Source organism: Panthera pardus, unplaced genomic scaffold, assembly GCF_024362965.1.
Source record: "Panthera pardus isolate Hobbes unplaced genomic scaffold, ASM2436296v1 HiC_scaffold_2, whole genome shotgun sequence".
In the NCBI taxonomy this organism is placed as follows: domain Eukaryota; kingdom Metazoa; phylum Chordata; class Mammalia; order Carnivora; family Felidae; genus Panthera; species Panthera pardus.
Genome location: NW_026526765.1, coordinates 108777921 through 108803749, shown reverse-complemented (window position 1 = coordinate 108803749; position 25829 = coordinate 108777921). Strand labels below are relative to the sequence as shown.

At 36.6% G+C, this 25829-nt stretch overlaps 2 protein-coding genes across 3 annotated transcripts in view; both read left to right on the top strand.

The window, feature by feature from the left end:
* IPO11 (importin 11) overlaps positions 1–25829 on the top strand; it is a 196689-nt gene that overhangs the window by 126388 nt on the left and 44472 nt on the right. Inside the window, exon 27 of the mRNA XM_019414324.2 lies at positions 1202–1323. Within this exon, the coding sequence (XP_019269869.1) occupies positions 1202–1323 (122 nt within the window). The remainder of the gene's footprint in view (positions 1–1201; positions 1324–25829) is intronic.
* On the top strand, positions 14537–23919 carry LRRC70 (leucine rich repeat containing 70). Of its 2 annotated transcripts, none has more exons than XR_002071337.1 (2): positions 14537–14995; positions 16523–16633. XR_002071337.1 is itself a non-coding variant. In XM_019414322.2 (2 exons), exon 2 carries the CDS (start codon positions 15481–15483, stop codon positions 17374–17376), a length of 1896 nt encoding a protein of 631 aa, XP_019269867.2. In that variant the 5' UTR covers positions 14545–14995; positions 15470–15480; the 3' UTR covers positions 17377–23919. The 2 variants fall into 2 exon arrangements, 1 of the variants encoding a protein (XP_019269867.2); XM_019414322.2 differs by having other exon boundaries at positions 14545–14995; positions 15470–23919.

Sequence of the window (25829 nt, the reverse complement as noted above, 5' to 3'; positions counted from 1 at the left end):
ATGTAGAGGCATATAAGAAGAACAGTGTGGGAGCTTAAGGTTGATTTTATATTCCCCAAATCCATGAAGTAGAGATGTTGATAGTAATTGCATTTTTTCAAAAGTACTGTAAGTGGACAAGTGTTTATAAGCAAACCCTGAGATTGACTTTCAGTCACTATGATCAGTACAGTTGGTTGTGTTTTCCTTGATAGGTTCTAACACTTTGAGTCAACGTTCTCCAGAAAAAAGAGAATCTTTTGTGTGGAGAGAGATGTGTGTGCATGTATACACATCACACACACAAGGATGAGAGAGAATATGAGACAATGGAGGGGGAGGAGGCAGGGAGGGAGTGATTCTAAGGAATTGGCTCACTTGATTGTAGGCGCTGGTGAGTCCTAATTTTTTAGGAAAGGCTGAAAATTGAAATAGGATTTCTGGGTTATAGTCTTGAGGCAGGATTTCTTCTTTTCTGGGAAACCTTAAGTTTTGCTCTTAAGGGGAAATTCCCCTGATTGAATGAAGCCCAATCCACATTGTCTAGGGTAATCTCTCTTTTCTTTAAAGTCAACTCTTGGTACATGTTAATCATATCTATAAACTGCTTTGACAGTAACATCTAGACTAGTATTTGACCAGACAATTGGACACCTTAGCCTGGCGGAGTTGAAAGGTACAATTAACCAGCACACTTAGCAATTCTGTATTATGTTGATTATTTTTAATGTAGCATATAAATGTCCTGGAAACTGATTTATTTTTCTTTGAAATACTGCAGGTTGAGGTTACAACCTATCCTTTCCTCTAAAAGTAGCAACAAATCAGTCCAGCAAATTACGCTTTAAATATTTAAACATCTAATCACCCAAGTGAATAACTATAACCTAAGTACAAGTTGACAATTTTGAAAAATGAGTGTACTTTTTTAGTGCGCCAGGAGTGTATTGGATTGGTGATTTATTAAATGAAATTACTAAAATCTAAATCTATTTAGATCTCGGAATAAGTTGGCTCTCAAGATTAATGAGAGTCATTTTCCGGTTTGCTCAAATTATTCCGTTCCAGCTCCAGGCTTGCCCCAAATTCTTGTATTTCAGTTCTGTCGTTTGCTGGAGTTGAACTTTAACCACACCTTGTGAGGTCTTAGCCTTTAACAGTAGTGCTGCACGAGTAAATAGCATTTCACCTATTTTAAGATGCCTCCTGCTCTTTTTTTCAGATGGATCAGCTTTTGGGAAATATGATTGAAATGTGGGTTGATCGAATGGACAACATTACGCAGCCTGAAAGAAGAAAACTTTCAGCTTTGGCTTTGCTTTCTCTTCTGCCATCTGATAATAGGTGAGGAAATGCTTTTTAATACTTTTGTTTCTTTAAAGCATCAAAATATTAGCACTATCTTTGGCCTTTGGTATTGCTGCATGTTGCTGGGCAGTGTTGTATTATATATATGTGTGCTAATTTTGTTAGTAGACCGTGATGGGACAAGTGTTGGTCTAGATCTAAAAAAGATGTGAATGGGAGCGGTGGGCACTTCACTTCAACTTGGTCATGTTCATTTCATAATTTATGTCACTTTTGTCTGAATTTTCTTTTTTTTATAATCAGATTTTATTACTTATTTTAGGTCCTCTTTTTTGTATAAGGTCAACGTGTAAAATTATGTCAGTAGCACTTTATAAAGTATCCTCCTGGTAATTCAAAAGAATGTTACATAATTTGTTGTTACTTATTGTGGATTATCTCTAAAGAAGGTTGCAATTTCTTTTTTCTCTTTGCATAGCTAAAGTCATTTTGTTATAGTTTACACACTTTGTTAAAACTTCCATTTCCATACAGCAAATATAAAATCCTTTGATTTGGACGTTAAACACCACTATCAGTTTTTTTTGTTTTTACCCCTTGTCATTGTGGAGTTTGGCATTACCTGCTTGCTTCTTTCTTTCTTTCTTTCTTTCTTTCTTTCTTTCTTTCTTTCTTTCTTTCTTTCTCTCTCTCTCTCTCTCTCTCTCTCTCTCTCTCTCTCTCTCTCTATTTATTTGAAAATTTTTTTACTTAGAGAGAGAGGGAGGGAGAGCACAGCAGGGGAGGGACAGAGAGAGAGGGAGAGAGAGAATCCCAAGCAGGCTCCACACTGTCAGCGCATTGCCCAATGTGGGGCTCAAAAGTCACAAACTGGGAGATTATGGCCTGGGCCGAAATCAAGAGTTGGACCCTTAACTGACTGAAATACCCAGGCACCCCTGGTTTTTTTGTACTTTTAATTTTAAAGGTGTAAAGCAGGCCTTAAAATTGATTTTGTGTGAGAATAATAAACTAGATCATTATGTCTTAGGGAACTTTAAGAACACTTGTATCCTAATGATAAGTTAGGATAAACTAAATCCTATAAATAACTGAAATAAATCCACTTAGCAGGTGTTGTTTATTTCTGATACGGTAGTTTGAAATAAGCCCACAGGTAGTTGTTTTGTCCTAACACCATAGCAATAGATAATTATTGAACACATACTGTAATGCTTTATGTCTTTATATATTGCCACATGTTTCACATTTACATCTCATTCAATTTTTTTTTTTTTTTTTTTAACGTTTATTCATTTTTGAGACAGAGAGAGACAGAGCATGAACGGGGGAGGGGCAGAGAGAGAGGGAGACACAGAATCGGAAGCAGGCTCCAGGCTCTGAGCCATCAGCCCAGAGCCTGACGCGGGGCTCGAACTCACGGACCACGAGATCATGACCTGAGCTGAAGTCGGACGCCCAACCGACTGAGCCACCCAGGCGCCCCTCACATTTACATCTCATTCAATTTTTAATACAGTCCTGAGGTATAGGCATGAATATTTTCTTTTTATAGAGCAAAGAAATAACCTGAAGATGTAAACTAACTTTCCTTGTGTGTGGCATGTGGCATAACATAACATAAGGCAGATTTTGAGCTGGCCCCACTGGATGCCAGGACTTGCTCCTTTAAATACAGGGTGGTGCTCTTTCTTAGGCGGACATGCACAAGACCAACATATTTCCTCACTCTGAAATTGAGTGGTATCTTACTGATTTCTGAAGACCAAATTCCAGCTACCTGTGTTTCTACTTCTGTTTTCCTTTCTTACTGGAGAACAGTGACTTGAGAGTATTTAGGCCTTTAACATGGAAGTGTTAAAGAACCTCGTCTTGGACAGTAGCCAACACTGTAAACATTTGTTGAATAAATTAATGAATGGAAAAAATATTAAGGTTAATAAAGCATGTTAGAGTTTTCTCTAACCAAGTACTGAAATTCTTGAGGGTAGATTAGAGATAACACACATTAAATGCAGAAAGATACCAGTGAACCTCTAACCTCCAGTTTAGAATCACTGCTTTCAAGAATGACCATTTGGGAAACTGTTAAACTCTCCTTTACCCTAATCTAGTTCTGGTTGAGAAATTTGGTAAAAACTATAGACTTCGGAACTACATTGAAATCTCATTGCTAGTAGTGACTTGCTGATGACCATGACCATCTTACTTGACTTACCTGTGCCTACATTTCCTTGTTTTTAAAATGCAGATACGTTCCTAGTGAGAGTATTGTAAAGATTAAATGAGTTTATATATGTAAGGTCAGACTATTTGGATAGATGAGGCTAGCTGTTCTTATTTCTTTCCTTTCTTTCTCTCTTCTTTTCTCACCTATTCATCCATTTACTGCAGGAAAGAGTTCAAGAAGCCTAAGTCTCTGTGTGTACGTGCACTCATTTTTAATTAAGTACATTTTCAGGTCTATTGAGTGTCTGTATTCCTGTTCATTAATTCATTTTTAAAATGTGTATCAGTGACATATGTTCTAAGGAATGTTACTTTCTGCTTGATGATGTTTTATAGTACTCTGCCTTATCCCCAGCTTAAGGATATCTGCTGTGTACATTCTTGTTCTATTGTCTTGATCACCTTCTTAACATAGTGCAATCTTTTTTTTTTTTTTTTTTTTTAAACTTATGCAGTGCAGTTGTCTTGAGTCGTTTTTGTTTCCCTCTTCCTTTCTTTAGCTGGAATAATTCCAGGTTTGAATATCCTGCCTTTCTTAGGGTCATATTTATATGTAGAGGAGGCAGTATTTTCTTCATTTCATTTTTATATGACCATAACATTATTTACATATATCTCCTTTAATATTTTCCAAAAAATTTTCTTCCAAAGTCATAGATTAAACAAAACTACTACTTGGAAATGAGAATAATCAAACTTCACTTTGACTGTCTTCTCTAAAATAGCAATTCATCTTCCACCTTCAAAGACACGTTTTTATAATGCGATTCTAAGCATTTCAGATGTAAGTGTTCTTTGAGAGCAAGTATTGCAAGAATTTTGACTTTTATTTTTAGATTTAAGGAAGTCACCAATGGGGAATATTTAACATAAGCTAGTTGAATAATTAAAGAGATTGGCAAAGCTGCGTGGTTTGTAGGTATGATAGCTTGCTTTCCGGGAGAAATTGCCTTTATAATATACTCCTCTGAGTATCAGATTTACTAAATCTGCTTGGATTTGATACTTGGTACCTCTCCATAATTCTCGTTTATCTCAAAAATAGTATATATAATATCTATACTTGAACATTAATTATTTAAGAAAACTTTAATACAGTTTCTAAGATAAGTCATTTTACGACTTTTAAAACGTTAGACTAGTTGAATCAAGGTAACAGTTTCCAAAGAGTACTATTTTGGTAGTTTAAACATACTTAAATTGAAGGCAGTTTACAGTTTTTAAGTTGTAGACATGTTGCTTTACCTGAGTTATATTTGGCTTAAACTGACCATTTCTAAATGAGTATTTAACTTTATAGAATTTTATTTTCATCCCTTAAAATAGGATGTGTTTTTCTTTTTTACTTCTAGGTCATATATTTTTTTAATACTTTATAGTATTTTCTTTTATTTGCAAATCGTTGGCCTAAGATCTCAGTAGCTTTTCTATAGTGAAAATCAGTTCTCAGTTTTTTGTCTTTCCCAAGAAAAATGTCTTAGAAACGTGTGTGGGGGGGTGGGGTGTAACAACTTTATTGACATGTAATCCATAGACCATACAATTCACCCACATAAAGGGTACAACTCGGTCGTTTTTAGAATTTTTCACGGAGTCCTGCAACCATCACCATAGTTGATTTTAGAACATTTTCATCACTCCCATAAGGAAGCCTGTATTCTTTTACAGTCTTGATTCTGTCATCCCCCCAGCTCAAGGCCTTAGAGCAAGGGCGGTGAGGGTAGTAAGGACAGAGCTGGGTGGAGAGTAGAACATACATCCTAGAAAGACAGGCCTGCAAGGTACCGTTCACTTTTCTTCTCTGCAATGAATCATGCAGTTAATAGTTTCCATCTAACAGTATTGCTAAACAATACTGTTAAAGATAAGCTACTCATTGTCTTGTGGGGATTTTTTAAAAATCCATTTCAGTCCTGCCCAACTTGTCACATGCTGAAAATGCTAGGATTCAGGTCTTGAAATTGCGTTCTAGTGTTTGCTTGCCTGTTTGTTGCCAGCATTCATGCTTTGCTTATTCAATCATTTATTGGTCCAGGAGACATTACTAAATATGAGTGTATTGTTAGTAGGTCCTGAGTGCTTTAAGTAAAGTGCAGGTTTTATTTTTATTTAGATATGGTGAGGCCATCAGATCAGGGGAAATGGCCATTGAAAGATGGTTTGTCTTTAGCAGTTCCCAAGGGGAGGATGCACTCCACACCACACAGAACCACAGGGAAGCACCAGGTTGGTCTGGAGGCACAGGGAGTCGGGGGACAATGTGGGCATGAACCTTTCTTGTGGTTTCCATGGGAAGGAATGGGAAAGCGAGGGCGAGGAGGTTTAGGATGGGAAGTTTAGGATGGGCTAGTTTAAATAATTTCAGTAGGCTCTAGGGTGTAGGCACTTTTGCCATTTGTGTGTTACCTGGCTCTTTGGTGATTAGAGCAGGGGGATAGTGGCTCTAAGTGTAAGAGCCTGATGAAAGAAGTAGTGGAGTATGGGCTCTGGATCAGATGGTTTGCGTATGAAATGTATGTCGGAAGGCAGTCATTTACTATCTCTAGGAATTGGCTAGCCCTGGGAGGGGCATTCTTTCCAGGGTCATCAAGATCGCATCCGTCAAACCATCAGCATACAGAAAATAACCCATGATTAATACACTGAGTATGAATCAACTTTTGTTCTTAACACCATGCTTTTAACACCTTAAGGGGTACACAGTAAGTTTATTGAATGAATGAAGAATGAATGTAATACTTACACTACAGTCATGGGCCTTTTTTTCTCCCAACTAAATAACATTTTTCTGAACTTCCAAAGAATGTTTGTGCCTGAAAAATTGGGCTAATTTGATTTCTCAGTTTGTCAGTCCTGGTAGGAAGTGTAGCATACTTTTTGGTCACTGTATAAAGTACTATTTGAGGTAGATAGATCATTCTTCACTTTTGCCCTATTAGCACACCTAATTTAGCAGACTTAAAAAGGAAAGTTTGTAGATTTGTAGATTTGTTGTGTTGTTGCAAATTAGGGGTTCTTTGAATGGAGCTGCTTAGGAATATTTTAATGTGTTAAATTAATTGTATATATAAATTTTGTTATCTGCCTGTCAATACCCTTTCCAAGAGTATAAAATGAATCTAGATGTATTTACTTTGAAAAGGATGTATATTTAACATTTAAATTAGTCATTTGAGCATTAAATATGTTTTTATAAATTCAGAAAAGCGGTAGTGTGAGATTGTGGGATTTGGGATTAAGGTTTCATTCTAACACTTGGGAGAAGTGAGTCTCTCTGAAAACCAGTTTATATAATGAATAAGATAATTTATACTGTTCTGTAGTGCTACAATTAAAATATGCATATGATATACAAAGAGTATAATTAAATGCTAAGCCATTTAACAAACATTAAATAAATGCTGAAAATCTTTGTGCATCGTTAATTGTTTTCATTGTAATGCTAGTTAATTTTGAAATGAAAAGCTATTAGTGGACATGTTTGTTTATACTAATTATCTGTGTCAATTTCAAAAAGATGAGAGTCTTCAAGATTGATTGTTTCTAAAGTTGATTAATCAAAATCTCAGTTGCTAATGGATTGCTCATTCTATTGGGCTGGATTAGAGTGATGGGTAATTTTACTTATTTATTTATGTATTTATTTTGAGTGATAGGTAATTAAAACACCAGATTCCTATACATTGTATAGGTCTGATTTTATAAATGGGTTCCTGATAGTAGGTTGAGCTATTATGGGAAGTCAAGTTACCAGTTAAAGTTACATTGTCTCTGTTGCAACAGAAAAGCTGTGTAAGTGTCTGTGTCAAACTCTACAGTCCAGATAAGAGAGGCCAATTTGAGAAGACTAACTGATGGGAAACATACTTTTCCTCTACTTCTTGTGTGAAATTGATGATCAAGCAGTGGTATTTCAGGTGTACATATTACACTAAGTTCACAGTGGGACTGGCAAAAAGCACCCTTAGTGATAACTCTAGCCCTTAGAGTTGAATGATTATTCTCCCTCCCTTTCCATGAAATACTTAACTGAACATCTCTGCAATGCTAGACGGTGAGATTACCGTGAGGAGCAAAACAGATGCAGTCCTTACCCTTGTGGAACTTAAAGTGTAGGGTTTTCATTTTGTGTGTGTGTGCGAGTGATGGTTGCTCTTATTATTAATTTTTTCGTCAAGATTTGCTTGAACTGATTTCTAACGTAGTGTGTATTATCTCAATACATATAGAAGTTTGTGCAAAGGGCAGTAAGGTGTCACTGGGAACGTTGTTTAGAAATTTTATATTGTCAGAGTCGAACATAAAATGAGCAATCGTTATAGGATGTATTGAATTGGTGACTCTTTACTTCTCTCTCATTGTTAGATAAGGAAAATAAAACATGTGTAAGAGTACTTGGGAATTTCAGGACCTTGCCTGGTGAGGTTCTACTCCCTGTCTTCCCTTTGACTATATGGTTTACAAATGGGATAGATACCCTTGGCTTTTCAAAAAATAATCTTTGGCTTATGAATGTTTTCCTTTGTATGCAATCCAGTATAGTTTGTAGTAATGACTGGTTATGATCATTTCATTTCATCTGGGAAAACCCCTCTGTGATGCAGCTTTTAATGATTTTGTAATTTGACTAGGCTGTGCATATGTATTTTTTTGGGTCTTGCTGTGAATTTATAGGCTGGTTTCCTTTGCAGACATAAATTGAATAAGATATCTACTTTTGAGCTGATTAATATTCATAAACTGAATTTTGTTAGCTGTAATCTAGCAGAAGTTGGAGGATGTAGATACGGTGGTTTAGGAAGATGAACGATGGATGCCATAATCGCAGGTTCACTGCCTTTATCTGTATACAAAGCAGTTTTGAGAAAAAAGAGGTAAATGACTTATTCCTGGGCTTGCTGATTTTGTTGTTGTTGTTGAAGGGTTATAATCCTTTTAAAAACTTCTTTTTTAAAGCTAAACGTGAATTTGTTTTTCTGTCAGTGCTTCGAAATCCCTTTGTCCCTCCCTTCTTACCCCCAAAATATCCACCCTTTATAAAGTATTTTGAAGTGTTTTTGTCCCCTTACCTTAGAATTTGAATGGAAATAGTCCATTTTGGTTTTTGTTTCCAGTAAAAATCCACTTTACTCTTAAAACGTAGCAGAAGTAAAATGCCCCCACCTTCCTTTCCTGATATAAAGCCTGCGGTACTGATAAAACAAACATTCAGCAGTATTTTTAAAATTCTGATTATGTGCTGGAGCACCCTGCTGTGCAGTGGTGATAGGTGCCACTGCACCTTGAGGGTGCTGGTGGGCGTGCTGGTCAGTGTACCCTTGCGCCTTAGAAGGACTCTTTGTGTCTTCTGTTTCCTGTCCTAACTACTAGGGAAAGCTCTTGAATGCTTGTGAATATGGGACTACACTCTCCATATCTTCTGTATCTAGGACCAGTGCCCTGTCTACAAATTAAAGGTTTCTGACAAACCGGTTTCATAAGGTGGCCCTCATCTCACACTCAGTACTCTTAACTGATCAGCAACCATTGTATAGCAGTAAACTTATTTTAAACATCACTCGCAAGAGACCAAACTATAGTCAAATAAGAGGACTCTAAAGGTGCAGGATCTCAAACTGTTTTAGAATGAGATTAAGAGAAGTTTGTGAATGAGAATGAGCTATTGGGTGCAGGCCCTCAAAGTGGCTGAAGCCTTAAAGGAAAATAATTGTCCCAGAGCACTAGCTCCAGCAAGGGGACAAAAGGAGTACAGTCACGAGTCCTGTGTACTTCCTGGTGTTCCTTGTGCAGCCAGTATACCTCTGTCGCTTGAGGAGCATCGTACTTTGGCGGATTCTTTCCTTGAACTGCTTTCACTCCATACAGCAGTTTCAGAGAGAAAAAGACATGGTGTGATGGAGAGGAAAGCTAAATTTGGGTTAGGTGTTTGCTCCACCTACTGTTGATGTGACGTCGGACCCGTTTTCGCTTTCTGGTTCTTAATTTTTTTCATGTCTCCTGTGCGGCAGTAGTACTAACCGGCAGCTCTGGGTTATTTGGAGGCTAAATTGGACATTGTATATACCGTGCCCATTAAAATGTTGAAGGCATAGGAGTGTTAAATGGTAAGTGGTGAAATATTAGTCTTTCAATCATTGCTCTAATCTTATCTATTAATACTGCTAATACTAATTTTATTACTATCAGTTATTTTGACCAAGTGTGTGAAGGTAGCAATTTAGGCTTTCCTGAAGCTGTCCATCATTTATTGTGTGAGGCTTTCTTCCATTCATGTTGTTTCCATGTGATGCCTGCCGACACTCTTCATTTTTCTTGTTCATTCGTCATTGCTGTTGCCTCCATTTCACCTTTCAGAAATTGGCAGGCTTTCAGCCAGGAAGAAGCTTTCATTGGCCCATCTTTATGCAGTGGTTGTATAGAGTTGATCCTCAGTTTGTATTTGCGAGACATTTACAATAATCGTTGAATGTGCAGCCAGACAGCAGCATGTGCTACTTCAGTTAGCACTCATTGGTGATGGAGCCCTTAAACCCCCATATTTATTACAAGTCATGGCAAAAGGTTTAGAGTAGAGGCTATAGGTTGAAAGGAAACTAGAGAAAGAGGGTAGAATTATAGGTGGTAAAAGGGCCCCAGTTTGGTTGCCTTACCTGAAATCTTTGCCATCCTTTGACATTTTTTATTTGTCTTCCATTTTTTTTATTTGTGAAACTCCTTCCACTTTCTCTGCCTACAGGTGATTTCTGCCTTCTTGAAATGTTTTTACTGAATCATACATTCATTGTTGTGTACTCTGCTTCTATGCTTGCATTTTACATATCTCACCTCCTGGGCTTTTTGGAGGTTAGGCCCATGTGTTGAGAACATACAGTGAAAGGCTTAAGGTCCAGGCCCTGGGACCACACTGGGTGGATGTGAATCCTGGCTTTTGGATTCACTGTGTGACCTTGCACAAGGTATTTGACACATTTCTATCCTTACCTATAAAATAGAGCTAAACTGTTGGATTGTTTTGTGTGTTAAGTGATCTGATACACGTAAAATACTTAGACCAATGCCTAGGAAGTGGTATATACTCAGTAAATCAATTCTGCCTATGGTGATGATAATGTTGTACACGTTTTTGTTGTTACTGTGTTTTTTTTTTCTGCTTAACACCAGACATAGGGTACTTGCTTACAGAATAGCCTACATGGTATTATTATAACGAGTATGTCAACTGAACATTCATTGTCTTATAGGACCCCTTTGAGCTCCTTCAGATCAGGGACCAGATGTTGTTTATCTTCAGTACCCTTAGAGTCTAGCACAATGTTTGACACATTAGTGGGCTCTCAGTAATTTACTGAATTGGATATATTTCATGGGGATAGTGTAACCAATTCACTGTGCTCTGCTTGATATTGGACACTTCTGAACACCCAGTTACTCATGTCAGAAACTTGGAAATTGTCTTTGATAACATTACCTCTCAGCATCCTCATTTAATCTGTCACCAAAGCAGTAACTTTTAAGATCTATATGATGTATAAGACCAGAACTTTTAAGATCCATAAGATCAGTAGCTACATAATATAGGTGGTTATATATTGAAAAGATGGTAATAGAATAATTGTTCTTTTATTTATGCCTTCTTGTAATGGAATTTCTAAATGGAAAAGAAAATAGATTTGTACTGATACCTGAAGTAGGAGGTTATTTGAAGGCAGTATTAATGAAGGTTCTACAAGAGGTGTGAGAGGAAAAATCATTCATTGAGTCAATTTCCTGGGGGGAAAAAGGAGGAAGCCCTTTTAGGAGGCTGAGTGTCCCGGTCAGCAATAGTTCTAATGAAAATCACTAGGAATCAGAAAAGGAATATGAGGACCCATTTTGATGTATTATTCTAGAGCAAAATCAAATGTCGCAGTTCAGATTGGGGAGGATTATTATCCCTTGGAGATGATATGAAGATTTCACCAGAGGATTGACAGCTAATGAGAAGATTTTAAATTACCTTAACAATATGAATTGGCTGTGAAATAATACTAATTAAAGTAGGGGGAAATATACCTTCCAGTAAGTGCAGTGGGAAGCTGGGAAAGTTGAGTTCTAATCTAAAACTTTAGTGGCCAGTTTTGCCATTAATTAGTGATGTGCTCAATACCAAGTAAGATGAGGAGGTCTCTGAATTCTGTTACTCTATCACCCTTTTGTGAGGTTTTGATTTCTGCGTTCTTCTGTAGGTGTGATCACTTGTTTCTAACAGCTGCAGCCCCTATGAACAGAAAGGCTATAAACTTTGTTTTTCTGGATATTAGATTTTTGCTGGATATCATCCTGAGACCTATGATGTATTGTTTAGAGTTATTATTGGTTGTAGTCACTTTAAGTTTATCTCAGTTTGTACAATATGAGAAATACAAAATGTATTTTATTTTGTCACTTTTATTTAGTGTGTAATTTGCATTTTATTTCTAAGACCTAATAAGAATAAATAGTTTTGTCTGCTTTGGATATTTCTGGAATGGAGGACAAAAATTAATTAATGTTCTGATCTTATTACCTTGTAATTTTTCCTCTAAATTTTTCTTTGATGTCGATGGACCATTTCTCTGACTTCTTCCAAACTGTAGGAGAGGAAAAAGTTTTCCTCCATTGTCTCATACTCTGTGGCTGCATTTGAAAATTAAACTGACAAAGACAAGATAACAGGAGAAAAGCATACAAATTTAAGTTTTTCATGACACGGAAGCCTTCGAAAGGAAATGAAGATCCCGAGGGATTTGTTAAACCTATGTGTTTTTATGCTAGATTTGATGCAGAGTGGAAAGTTGTGGAAAGATAATGATAGGGCACCGGGTATGAAGTAAGTGTAGCAAAATGGAAATTTTGCAAGGCCTGTTTGTTTGGATTCTTATCACAGTTCCCTTTGTCTTTGGAGATAAGGATGCTCCTTTTCTCCCACCATAGTGGAGGGCACCTCTCAAATGAAGTTTTCATGACCTCCTCCAAGAGTGAAGGACAGATGATAATGGGGTGTGACTGGGTGTAGGGAAGGTCACAGAGAGTCCTTCTTGCTTCTCCCTTTTTCTCATACTCCTTCAGTTTAGAATATTTAGTATGTCAGGGTGCTGTATTTTGGGATATGGTGTCCTGAATCCCATCCTAACTCTTTAAGTTGTATGACGCAATTGAAAACACCATGAGATAGATGTACCTCATTGTACTTTGCGTGTTTTGGAAAATACTAAACACGAAGCAGACTTGAGAAATCTAGCTCTTATTCCATCTTTACCTCTAATTCGTGTCATCTCTCTGTCATTTGGAATTTTTGGTGGTGGTTTTCTAATTGCTTTATCCACTCAATAGCAATAACAATAGCCAGCCACAAAAGATAGTTGTGAGAAATGTAAATCATTTTGAGAAAAAATCTGTTACCCAGTATTGTTACAGGATTTTTTACCTCAATTCCTGGCGTCCGTTGTTTTGTCACTTCAAAGAATGAAGAGGTGGACACAAGATGAGCAGCAGGCAAAGTTTATTAGAGTATAAGCTCAGAAAGGAAGAATAATAGGAAAGTTCTACAGGGAGGGGACATTCAAAGGTGAATAACCCACATCTACAGGCAAGGGTCTTTGTTTTATAAGGTTCTGGTCAGCACCCCGTTTTCTTCCACCTCGTTCATTCTCAGATTCTGTCCGTGCTAGCTGGATAACTCTAGGCACTGGGATGTCCATTCCTGATTGGCTCGGCTCCATTGTGTAAGGAGTTAGACTGGTCATATTGTCCCATGTATAACGTAAGTTTTATGGTTTAGCTAAGTATTTTTATTGTTAAATTCCTGAGGGGAACCTGAGGGGACCAGGTTATATTCTTAAGAGGGACCTTACACCCTTAGGGGTTTGCTGTGGTAAACCGCTTCCAGCATTGTTCCAAAATATGTGTTTTTTCCCACCCAGGGGCCTCAGGTCCTAACCTTTCCCTCTCTGCCTATTTTATCCTATCTTTCCCGATTATAGTATATATTTATATTCCCTATTATAGTATATACTATCTACCTATCTATCCACACTATTAGGTATATATTTAATATGGAAATAATTCATATTATTATATGAAGTAATTGTCTTGATCTGAAAGATGGTCTAGTATCAAAAGGGAGTTAGAGTTGACAACTATTACTACTGATTTTTGAACTGTATCGTCAGAGCATTGGTAATATTAATGACAGAATTAGAAAATCTAAACAATGAGCTTTATGGAAAATTAATGACTAAACAAATAATATAAACAATTTATACTTAATTCTTTATATTTAATTTTTTTTTTCATGTTTATTTATTTTTGAGAGAGAGAGAGAGAAAGAAAGAGACAGAGTGCAAGCCGGGGATGGGCAGAGAGAGAGGGAAACAAAATCTGAAGCAGGCTTCAGGCTGTAAGCTGTCAGCACAGAGCCGAACCCAGGGCTCCAACTCACAAACCGCAAGATCATGACCTGAGCTGAAGTTGTACACTGAACTGACTGAGCCACCGAGGTGCTCCTATAGTTAACTCTTTAAATCATTACCTTAAAATATTACAGTATACATAGATTTTTACTGTAAAAGATTCACACTATTTCAGGGGTGTGTGTGTGTTTTGTGTGTGTGTGTGTGTGTGTGTGTGTGTGTAGTTGAAAAGTCATTAAACGGCTTCTTTCAATTTCCCCAACTTTTCTTGCCAAAGGTAATCTTTGCCAGTAATTTGGTATGCAACTTTATATCATTTTTCAATGCAAGGCATATACCTTAATAAATTAAGATGCTAGTTGGTGGTATTCACTATTCTTTATACCCAAAAATCTCTTTGAAAAATTAAAAAGGAAGAGCACAGAGGTTAGTGTAAGGACATTTGTGTTCACCATTCTAAATTGCTTAATTGTTTTTGCTACCTGTTTTTTTTAAAGGAATAAAAGTTGAAGTCTGTAATATGTATTCAAAACAGTGTAAATATTTTATGCTAAATTCACCAAAATTATGTTAGTCTGTTTACATCTTAACTCACTTTTCCTACTCAGTAGCTATCTGTTGCTAATGCCTGAAGTTTGTTCATTTTGAATATTTACAATTTTCAGATATCCTTTTAAAAAACATTTTTTTAATTCTAAGATGTTTAGGTATGTACATTAGTAAATCTCAAATTAATGGTTTCTGAAAAAAATAAGTTCCTGAGATTTTCTTTCAACAATACCTTTGAAACATAGATAAAATTACTTCCTCTCTCTCAGTTTCCTGTATCCATGGTAACTTGTTTTACTCACTGACTCTGGAGGAACCCATGTGAAGAGTGGTGTTTCCTGAGCAAACTGTGACTTAAAAAAAAAAAAAAACAGTGGAGTGGGGGGAGGTCAACAGTGCCACAGAAAGAGATGGAGCTTAGAAATGTCGCTCTTCAGATTTAGAAAGCAAACCTTTACTTGAATCAGCCGGGTGTCAATAATATGAATTTCCTGTTCTTGGTAAGATTATTTATTTAAATATGAACTTTTAGCTGAAACAAAAAGTAATTTGATTTTGTGAAAAGCTGTAGTTTTGTTGTTTTGTAATGAATTTGTATTTTCGTAAATTATAATGTTATTTAATTGATATTACCTTAATTTGAAAAGGGACATATTGACCATTATCCTTACGTCACCATTTGTTATTTTTGTTATTGTTAATTATAATATTTTAAATTGGCTTAGCAAACATTTTGCAGTTTGTTCAATTTGAATTACCATTTTGTCAAGCAGTAGGTTAATGGCCTGGAGGTATTAATTCTAGAACCCAGTCCAAACTCATTATTTTATGCTATCACCATAGTAGGATTTATGATACCTAGTATTATTGGCTGATGTTAATAAAAATAAGCAAGATACAGCCTTTTTAGTATTGTAAAACTTTGATTTGGAGAACTTTTTGATGATTTAAAGTTTTACCTTCTTTTTTTATAGCCAATTCTGATATGAACAGAAAAACCAAGAACAGGGCTATGTGTGGATTACATTTTTCTCTGCCTTGCCTACGACTTATTCTACTTGTTACCTGTTATCTTGTATTATTATTCCATAAAGAGATTCTTGGATGTTCGTCCATTTGCCAGCTCTGCACTGGGAGACAGATTAACTGCCGTAACTTAGGCCTTTCAAGTATTCCTAAGAATTTTCCTGAAAGTACAGTTTTTCTGTACCTGAGTGGAAACAATATATCTCATGTAAATGACAGTGATTTAACAGGACTTCATTCTCTTGTAGCGTTGTATTTGGATAACTCTGGCATTGTTTATGTATATCCAAAAGCTTTTGTTCATTTGAGGCATCTATATTTTCTATATCTAAATAATAATTTTATGAAACGCTTGGATCCTGGAATATTTGAGGGACTTTCCAGTCTTCGTAATTTATATTTACAGTCTAATCAAATATTTTTTGTTCCAAGAGGAGTATTTAATGATTTAGTTTCAGTTCAGTACTTAAATCTACAAAGGAATCGCATCACTGTCCTGGGGCGTGGTACCTTTGTTGGTATGATTGCTCTTCGGATACTTGATTTATCAAATAATAAAATTTTGAGGATATCAGACTTAGGCTTTCAGCATCTTGGAAACCTGGATTGTTTGTATCTAGGAGGTAATAATTTAACAAGAGTACCATCAAATGCTTTTGAAGTACTTAAAAGCCTTAAAAGACTTTCTTTGTCTCATAACCACATTGAAGCCATACAGCCCTTTGCATTTAAAGGACTTGTCAACTTGGAGTATCTCCTCCTGAAAAATTCAAGAATTAAAAATGTTACTAGGGATGGGTTTAGTGGAATTAATAATCTTAAACATTTGATCTTAAGTCATAATAATTTAGAAAATTTAAATTCCGACACATTTAGCTTGTTAAAGAATTTAATTTACCTGAAGTTAGATAGAAACAGAATAATCAGTATTGATAATGATACTTTTGAAAACATGGGAGCGTCTCTGAAGATCCTTAATCTGTCATTTAATAATCTTACAGACTTACATCCAAGGGTCCTTAAGCCATTGTCTTCACTGACTCATCTGCAGGCAAATTCTAATCCTTGGGAATGTAACTGCAAACTCTTGGGCCTTCGGGACTGGCTAGCGTCTTCAGCCATTACGCTGAACATCTCGTGTCAGAATCCCCTATCCCTGCGCGGCAGAGCACTGCACTCCATTAAATGGACTGAGTTTACAAATTGTGTTACATCTTCGACAAATGTATCCAGAGCTTGGGCTGTAAAATCTCTTCATATTCATCACAAGACTACAACGTTAATGATGGCCTGGCATAAAATAACCACAAATGAGAAACATTTGGAAAATACCGAGAGTGTTACTCTCTGGGAACGAAGTCGTACTTCTCCTGCCAGTAGATTCTTTCAAGAGAATACCTTTGGTAATCCATTAGAGGCTACTGCAGTGCTGCCTGTGCAAATACAGCTTACTACTTCTGTTAACTTGAACTCGGAAAAAAACAGTGCTCTACCGATCGATGCTGCTTCTGTGTCAGGGAGAACATCTCTTATTTGTGCACAAGAAATTGAAAAGTTGAATGAGGCTTTTGACATTTTGCTAGCATTTTTCATCTTAGCTTGTGTTTTAATCATTTTTTTGATCTACAAAGTTGTTCAAGTTAAACAAAAAGTAAAGGCACCAGAAAACTCAGGGGAGAACAGACTTGAATACTACAGCTTTTATCAGTCAGCAAGGTATAATGTAACTGCCCCGATTGGTAACACTTCCCCAAATTCTTTAGAGAGCCCTGGTTTGGACCAGATTCGACTTAACAAACAAATTGTTCCTGAAACTGAGGCACAGGTGATTCTCTTTGAACATTCTGCTCTATAATTCAACCTATTATTAGCTGTAAGAAAACTTTGGTGCCGTGGACATGAATTAAACTAAAGCCTCCTTATAGAATATAAACTTTACTTGGAAATATAATGAGTTATATGAGCTTAGAATTAATAAATACATGTTTTTAATAATTTGTGAATATTGTATTCATTCAGCATACATCTCCCTTAATAGTTGCCATATGAAATAATAATAGCTAATATTTCTGTGTACCAAGCACTATGGTAACAAATACTTCACATATCACTTATAATCCTTCTAAAGTAGTTGTACATTTTATAGGTAAGGAAACCTAGGGAGATTGAGTTTAAGAAACGGTCCAAACTCTCACTGCTTTTGACACATTTTAGGTCTGTCTGATTCCAGAGCCCATGCTTTTAATTTCATGCTATACTGCTGCCTGGTGCTAATTGTGAATGACATAGGCATGGTTTGTCTTCTCGGTAAAGCTTGAAATCTAGAGGAGACACATGGTTTCTGTACAGGTTGGTAAGTATTGTATTTGCAGGGTACTGTTGGATATAACATAAGTGGAGGTGAGAGATAGCTTTATGAGAGAAGAGACGTTGCGACTGGATCGTGAAGGGTAAATAGAAATGAAGAAAGTTTAATAATACTTAAAGGTAACATCATATCATAGGAGGTGAAGAAAGAAAGAATCCTGCATTTCATCAACTAACTGTATTCACTATAGCCAGAGTTGTGAGTGGTGATGTGAGATTTACAGTTGGAGAGAAAGATCAGATGATGAAGGATGTTGTAATTTCACGTTTTTCCTTAAGGCAGCAGGAAGCCATGGAAGGATTTTAAACAGTGGAGTGGCATAACCAGATTTACTGTTTGGAGAATACGTTCTTTCTGGAAGGAGCAACGAGACGAGAGGCAGGGTTAATGGGGCAGGAATATGAATCACCAATCCTGAGGAGAGGTACTAGAGGCCTGGGCCACGATAGTGGGAAACAGGACGGATGGGTTCTGGAGCTACTTTGGAAGTAAGATGAACTGCCTTGGTGATTGGCTATGGGGTGGTAAGTGATGGGTATGTCAAAGATGGTAGTTTTTGGCTTAGCTTTCTTTGTGTTAAATTTACTGAGCAAAGGAAGGAAAAGGAGTGGGGATATGGGCAGGGACAGAATAATGAGGTCGATTTTAGGTACATTGAATTTGAGGTTCATATCTGGTCTCCCAAGTGGAAATATCCTGCAAGTAGAAGATTAGGAGAGATCTGTCTGGTAAAGGTCAGTAATTTGTAAACTTCCATCTGTCTCGTACACCGGAAGTATATGATACTTTCTTAACAGTAACATCAACCATTTGGGCCATGATTTTGGGAGACAGGTAAGTGAGGAAGAATAAGATGAAAGAGCCCCCAGGAGACATTAGTAGCCTTGACTGAGAACCTTTAGTGTAGATAGATGGTAATTCAAGCCATGGAAACTATGTCATGTTTTTCTTTATTAGCTTAATTTCTACTTGTGTAGCGCTCTGCAGAATGTTGGGCATATATTAAGTGCCCATGCTTGATCTTTTAACAGCGACCTGAACCACAAATATATCTTAAAATTTTTCTCTTGAGCATTATGTATTTCATGTTTGTGCTGTCCTTCCTCTTCCCTCAGATTTCTATTTTTTATTATTTAATACTTTGCATATGAAATTAGCCTGAAGCAATCCAGGAGTGTATAAATCAAGTGATAATTACTGAGTTTGTGTTGTGAAACTGAAGTAACTATAAGAATGTGTTACGTTGTCCAATGTACTTGCACATGGTGCTTCTCAAACTCAGAATCAACTCTGCTGTTAAAGCACAGATTGTAGTCCCTCACCCCACCCCACCCCACCCCGCCCCCCACCCCCTTCCCAGAGTTTTTGATGCAGTAGGTCTGGAGCGGGGCCTGTTGAGTGTACAGTTTAACAGGTTTGCTGATACTGCTGGTCTGGAGACCTCGACTGGAGAGCTGCTGATGTAAGATACTTGAAAAGCAGAAAAGGATCTAAGGAATGGTTTTGAGATGCACTAGAGATTGCAGAGAAATTACAGCCACACCTCCCCTGCCCCTGCCCCTGCCACCCCAAGAGTTTTCACTCTTCTGCTTTTCCCTGCCTAGCATAAAGTTTTGCCCTTGACTGTGATTTTAGCAGAAAACCTGAATACATTTTAAATAAATCTATTCTTACATAAATTGTTTCATTGTAGAAGAGCGTGTGGTATGTTTCATCCTGAAAATGTTTTTAATAATACTCTTTTGTTGTGTTTGTGTCCTCCCAACTCCCACAACTCTGATTGTTTTCACTAATTACTAAAAGTACATACTCTTTGGAAACAAGAAGAATTCAAACAATAGGGAAATAATTAAAGCTAGGGGCGCCTGGGTGGCTCAGTTGGTTGAGCATCCGACTCTGGCTTCCGTCATGGTCCCATGGTGTGTGCTGTCAGTTGCAGACCCTACTTCGGATCCTCTGTCTCCCTCTCTCGCAGCCCCTCCCCTGCTTGTGCTCACTCATTCTCTCTCAAACATTAAAAACATTAAAAAAATCTTTTAATGGAATATTCAAAGTTAAAGGTAAAAACCCTTCCATGTTCCCCTTTCCCACCACCTAAACCACGTCCTCTTGAAGACGTTAGAAGCAGCATACGTAGCTATATGAAGTTAGGAAATATCTGTAAACCGTATTTTTCTTGACCTCACAACAAAATTTCCCCGAAATCAAAGAAAGTAATTTAGTAATTTTATCAAGAATTTGTTTTTGTTTTTATGTGTAACTTCTAATTGATGTAGGCTTAACTAGAAATTGTTAATATCAATTTATATATAGAACTATGGTTGTGCACAGTGGTATGTATTAAGTACTAGTTCTCCTTTCTGTCAGCAGCTTTTCCTTTTAAAGATGTTAGCGTGTATGACACTCTTACACTGTTTAAAAACTTATTTAATGTAAAATTGATTCAAAGTGATACATGCACAGAAACTTCTAGCACTATAATTTGTGCATTTGATTATTTCACATTTTAAGCAGCTCTACCTGGAGCAAAACAGCAAAGTTAAAGCTAAGTAATATTCTAAATTAATACAGCTAAAGGAACTTTTCTTAAGATTTCTATATTTATGTACCATTGACTAAAGTGTTTTGAATAGAGCACTCAAGAATAAAATTGTTGTGTTTCAGAAGGATAGTTTTAGGTACAGATCCATTTTTTCCATTGACTTTTGTAAAAGTTGGTCAAGGTTGTAAGGCATACCAAAAAAGCTCCCCCCCTCAACCCTCTCCCATAACAAATGAGAAGTAGAGAACTCAACTACAATTTTTTATGGTACTGTACTTTGAGAATACATTGAAAATTCCAGTGTGTTCAGAAATATGAATCTCATTTCTAGGAACTTAATTGGGAACTTACCCCCAATTCCCTCCTAGCATCAGAGTAGAGAGATTTGGTGTTAGATTGTCTTTGAGGACTTGATCAGTAAGTACAAGACACTTCAAGAGTAGGCAGGAAATCAAGGTCACAGGTGATGGAGTGGGAACCTGGAGTCAAGGAAGACTGAGGTATCTCATGGGCTTCTGCAGGTGAGGGGCGGCCAGTGTTGATACCTGGAGACTAAGTGGTGGGGAGGGGTAAGGGTGGACATTGTGAGGGAATGAAGGAATTGGGCAGAATTCAGTGGTAGTTGGGAAAGAGGATTTTTGGATACCTCTTTGTTCTCCATCACCTTTTTTCTCTCAGTGAAGTCCTCGACTTTCTCATACGTGAAGTTCTGGGGTTATGTTATTGATCCATTGTTCCTCATACCTGTGTCTTGAGTCAGCAAAAGTTGGACAGATTTTTATTCTCTTTCCAATTGTCTTATATTTTATTTTAGGGGTGCTCTAAGTAGCGTAGAACTTAATTATATCTCACCGACACTAATGTTAATACATGACACATATTTGCCCTTAAACTACCCACACCCATTTTTTAAGACTTTTATTGATACATAAAGCACCTACAGGAGTAGACACGCTTGTGTAGCCACCACTCACATCAAGAAATAGAACCTTGAAACATGACGTATATGTGGACATTTCTTGAACTTCTCAATTACATAAACACCAAAGTATTTAAGCTTTGAGATGGAGGAGGACCCACATGTACTTAGGGCATTTTTACTCAGTTATCTTTCCTGCATCACAACAATAACAATAAAATACGCTATAGTTGTTTTTAAGGGGTGCAAAAATGGGAGAAAAAAAACCCTGAGGAACCTTTTACAAGGTTCTGAAAAACAGCTTTAATGCTAGGCCTTCCTACCAAATTGGTCCCCCAGACACTTAACCATGCCCTGTTGGACTTCTTGTTCCTTGTTAGAAGGATCCCTTTACTTGCTTTTTGTTACCAAAGCCCTCTTTTGATCACGTATCAGTTTTCTGGTGCACATTATCTTCATTTTGGTCTGAGCTGTGTGGCATACAGCACTTTTGCAGGAATTTAACTCCAAGCCACAAATATCTTTTCTTATAACTTTAATGACAGCACATTGGCTTTTTTCACATGTCTGGAAGGTGTGGGTGTGTGTGTGTGTATTCATGATTATATTGTATAGCTTTATCATTAACAGTGTCTAGCATTTACAATAGGCAGTCATATCCCCAACCACATAATTCTGAAATCTCTATTAAATTATTTTATACCCCTTTTTTAAAATCCAAAACTGCTCTGTCAAGTGACTCATATAAGCATCCAAAAGAAGCATTGCTGGGAGTTTTTAGCCTGATGTTTTTCCCACACAGTTCTGTACCATCAGTCATCATCTTTTTATGGAAACTTAGTGTTGTCATTGCATATTGTTTTTCAAAGCATAGTCTTTCTCTTGAAAAATCACAGAAGGTGGCAGTTTCTTCTCATGTCATCATATGTAGATCATTATAGTTATTTCTTACTGTCTTAAAGATAATGGGCCTTTTTGTTTTGCTTCTATATGTGCACTCAAAAAATTAATTGGAATAATTTATAATATAAAAAGCTTTTGTAAAGATTATTGTTGGATGTAAAAATCCAACTTTCATTTTAAAATAACTTCGTGAATTTCCACTAAGAATTTTTTATCCTATTTCCTTGCCAGTATTTGTCAAGGGAACTAGATTTATTAACACTGTTTTCCATGATCATGTAGAGAATTGCTGTGTAGAAAGGATATATGTTTCCATTTAAGTGACAAAAGTATTTGCAGCTAGGTCCTGGAAAATATCTAGAGAGGAAAAAAACCTTAGTATAAAAGTCACCAGTTTTGTATCCTTTAGTGTGCTAGAAATTCTGAGATAAGACTGATTAGTAAGGGCTTTCTTCTTTTGCCTTTTTCTTTCAATAAACTGCTGTTCTTTGCTTAATCCTATTAAACTATTACCAGAGAAGTATAGTTAGGAGAATTTTTTATTTAGTTGTGCCTTATTGAAAGCTTAAAGTTTATGAGTTTCTTAAATTACCCTAATAGCTTCTTTGACCCCCTGTATTTAAGGTATAAGAATGCAAGAATTACTTCAAATATTATTTGTGTGTGATAAATAGTGTAATTGTGGTCTGGTTAGATCAGAGAAGATGCTAGAATGACTAAGATTCTGGTTTATTTTTTTCTTGGGCGTTCTATGAAAAGCTATTAAATCATCAAATTTTGATTATAGAACTATTCAGAAAAAGTAACTGATAATTTTGTGTTTCTGCATGCCTGTTTTCTTGCAAGGTCCAAGGGGATGAAGATATGATAGAGATATAGGAGTCCATCACTTAACAGAGTTTGAAACACATGGCCCATGATGAATAGATCATTTGAATGAAAAATAGAACTATAAAATACTCAATACAAAGATGCTAATAAAAATTGGCTAGTTAGAAAGAAACTGTTCATTAAGTCTAATATTTGTTGTTTAGGGTAATCAAATGAATATTATAAATTTCTTTTGTACCTTTGGGGATTAAAACTTTCATTTTTCAAAGACTGTGTTTTGAACCCGTGTAGTCGGGTTCATAATAACACAAAAGTATAGAAGTAATCTTAAACCAGCATAGTAAACACATAAAAAGATGGATTGATTTTTTTGTTGTTGTTACCGATTAGTTTTCAGAGGCAAAGAAAGATCAGTCTGCGTGAAGTTCCTGCAATTCACATACTCTACAGGTACTTTTATATACCCAGAAAATGCCTTAAGATGCCATAGCTTTAGAAAATACTAAGACAAGATTAAGAACTATAGTTTTACTCATGTGTCTTTCACTGAAAAAGATGAGTTTATTGAAAGCTATGTGGAATTGTTTTAAACAAATAATATTTAATACTGTTTTTCATGCTCTCCTCTATTTAATGTTTATATGTGTGTAACGTCATTTATAATGCACTTAAAGAACAAAACAAGTGGATGTTTAAAAAAGCCTGTTTTCTTTTCTGGAGTATATTTGTAGTTTGTGTCTGTGTGAATAAATTACTGTATCTACCAAGTATGTGAAATAGGAAAAGGAAGAGTATTTGTGACAAATAAAAAGGAAAAAAACGTTCAGGTTACTAATACTTTATCCCCTTTGGTTTTACTTTCATTCTCCTCTTTCACCCATGATGTTAACCTTTCTTTGCATTTTCTGAAATGAGTGTTTCAGAAATAGATTCCAACACAGCCCTGTCTATTCTCTTTTCTGCTTCATGTTTAGTGTAATTAATTGTAATGTGTTATCTATAACTCAACTATCCATACTTGTAATTTCCAAAAAAGATAAGTAAAAATAATATTGCCAAAAGAAAATGGGGAGGGCAGTTCTTGAGCTTTGGGGGATCATCAATTCCCATGATTATTGAGTGTTCACGTTATGCATAATGTCCTGTGGGACATAGAAAAATATAACACATGGGCTCTGCTTACAGTTAACTTAGAGCAGACATGTAGGCATGAAAAATTAAAGGACATTGGGAGAAAGTAATAGATGGCACAGGAGTTGTGTGTAAATGAGACGTGCAGACGTTTTATGCTACTGGAAATTCCAAGGACAAGGCGCTTACTTACAGTGAGTTAGAGTGGCCAGGGAAGACCTCCTGAAGAAGGAAGTGTAAATTAAGGTGAATAGAAAAGGGAGGAAGAGCCTTGTGAGGAGCAGGAAGGGAGTAAGCAGATCTCTGAGCAGCTTTTCTATTCAGGAGATGATGACTTAACTGCCTGAAAGCCACGGAAGGAGGAGTAATGCAATATAACTTGGGAAAGGCGGGTTTATTAGAACTTGAAGTTCTTAAAGAGAAAGAATGAAATGTAAGAGACTGTAATAGCAGGCACGCATTTGCCTCCTTGAAGTCATCATAATAAATGAGTTACATCAGTTGGATCCCACTTAACGTTGTGAAATGAAAATAAATTTATATCAAAATTAGGGTTTTTCTATTGACGAGGTGCAACTATCCTAATGATATCAGTGCAAAATGAGTTAACTTGAAAATGTTAAGATCTCAAGTGATGGGAGTGATAAGGATTCTGGGGGTCAGTGATGAGAATTGGAGAGGGATAATTTGCCACTGCTTCTTTAGCCCTGTCTGTCCATGTGACAGGATGCTCTCAAGATAAATGCGACTTAATAAATCAGAGATACCTGTAAAATGGAGAAAGACACTGAGGATATCATAATTTGATTAAAAAGAAAAAAGGGTGGGCACCTGGGGGCTCAGTTAAACTTCTGACTTGATTTCTGCTCAGGTCATGATCTCATGGGTTCGTGAGTTTGAGCCCCTATTGGGCTCCAAGCTGACAGAGGGGAGCCTGCTTGGGTTTCTCTCTCTCTCTCTCTCTCTCTCTCTCTCTCTCTCTCTCTCTCTCTCCTCCCTACCCCCCCGCATGCACATCCACTTTTTCTCAAAATAAATAAACATTTAAAAAAAAAGAACATCTCATTTGTTGCTTGATTTCTTTGTCCTTCCTGCAGACTGTTAGTCAATAATGAGCTTTTGCACTTACAGCACAGCCTTTCTCAGTCTTTTCCTCTGAATTAGAGGACAGGTAACATTCAGATGTGCAACACATGACCCTGTGAGCATTCAGAGTTATCTGCTTCCTTTAAAGTTAAAAGCTTCCTTTAGTTTCTGAGTTCCTTGTAGTAGCCATCTTTTCCCCCCCAATATCAAAAGCTTTTTTTTCTTTTTTAATTTTAATTCCAGTATAGTTAACATACACTGTCATATAGGCTCCAGTGTGCATTATAGTGATTCAGCAATTTTAGAGATTACTCAGTGCTCATCTTGATAATATACTCTGATCTCCTTCACGTATATCACCCATCCACCCACCTACCTCCCCTCTGGTAACCACCAGTTCTCTATAGTTAAGAATCCGGTTTTGGGGTTGTTTCTTTCATTTTTCCTTTGTTTTGTTTTGCTTCTTAAATTTCACATAAGTAAAATCATATGGTATCTGCCTCTGACTGATTTCACTTAGTGTTATAT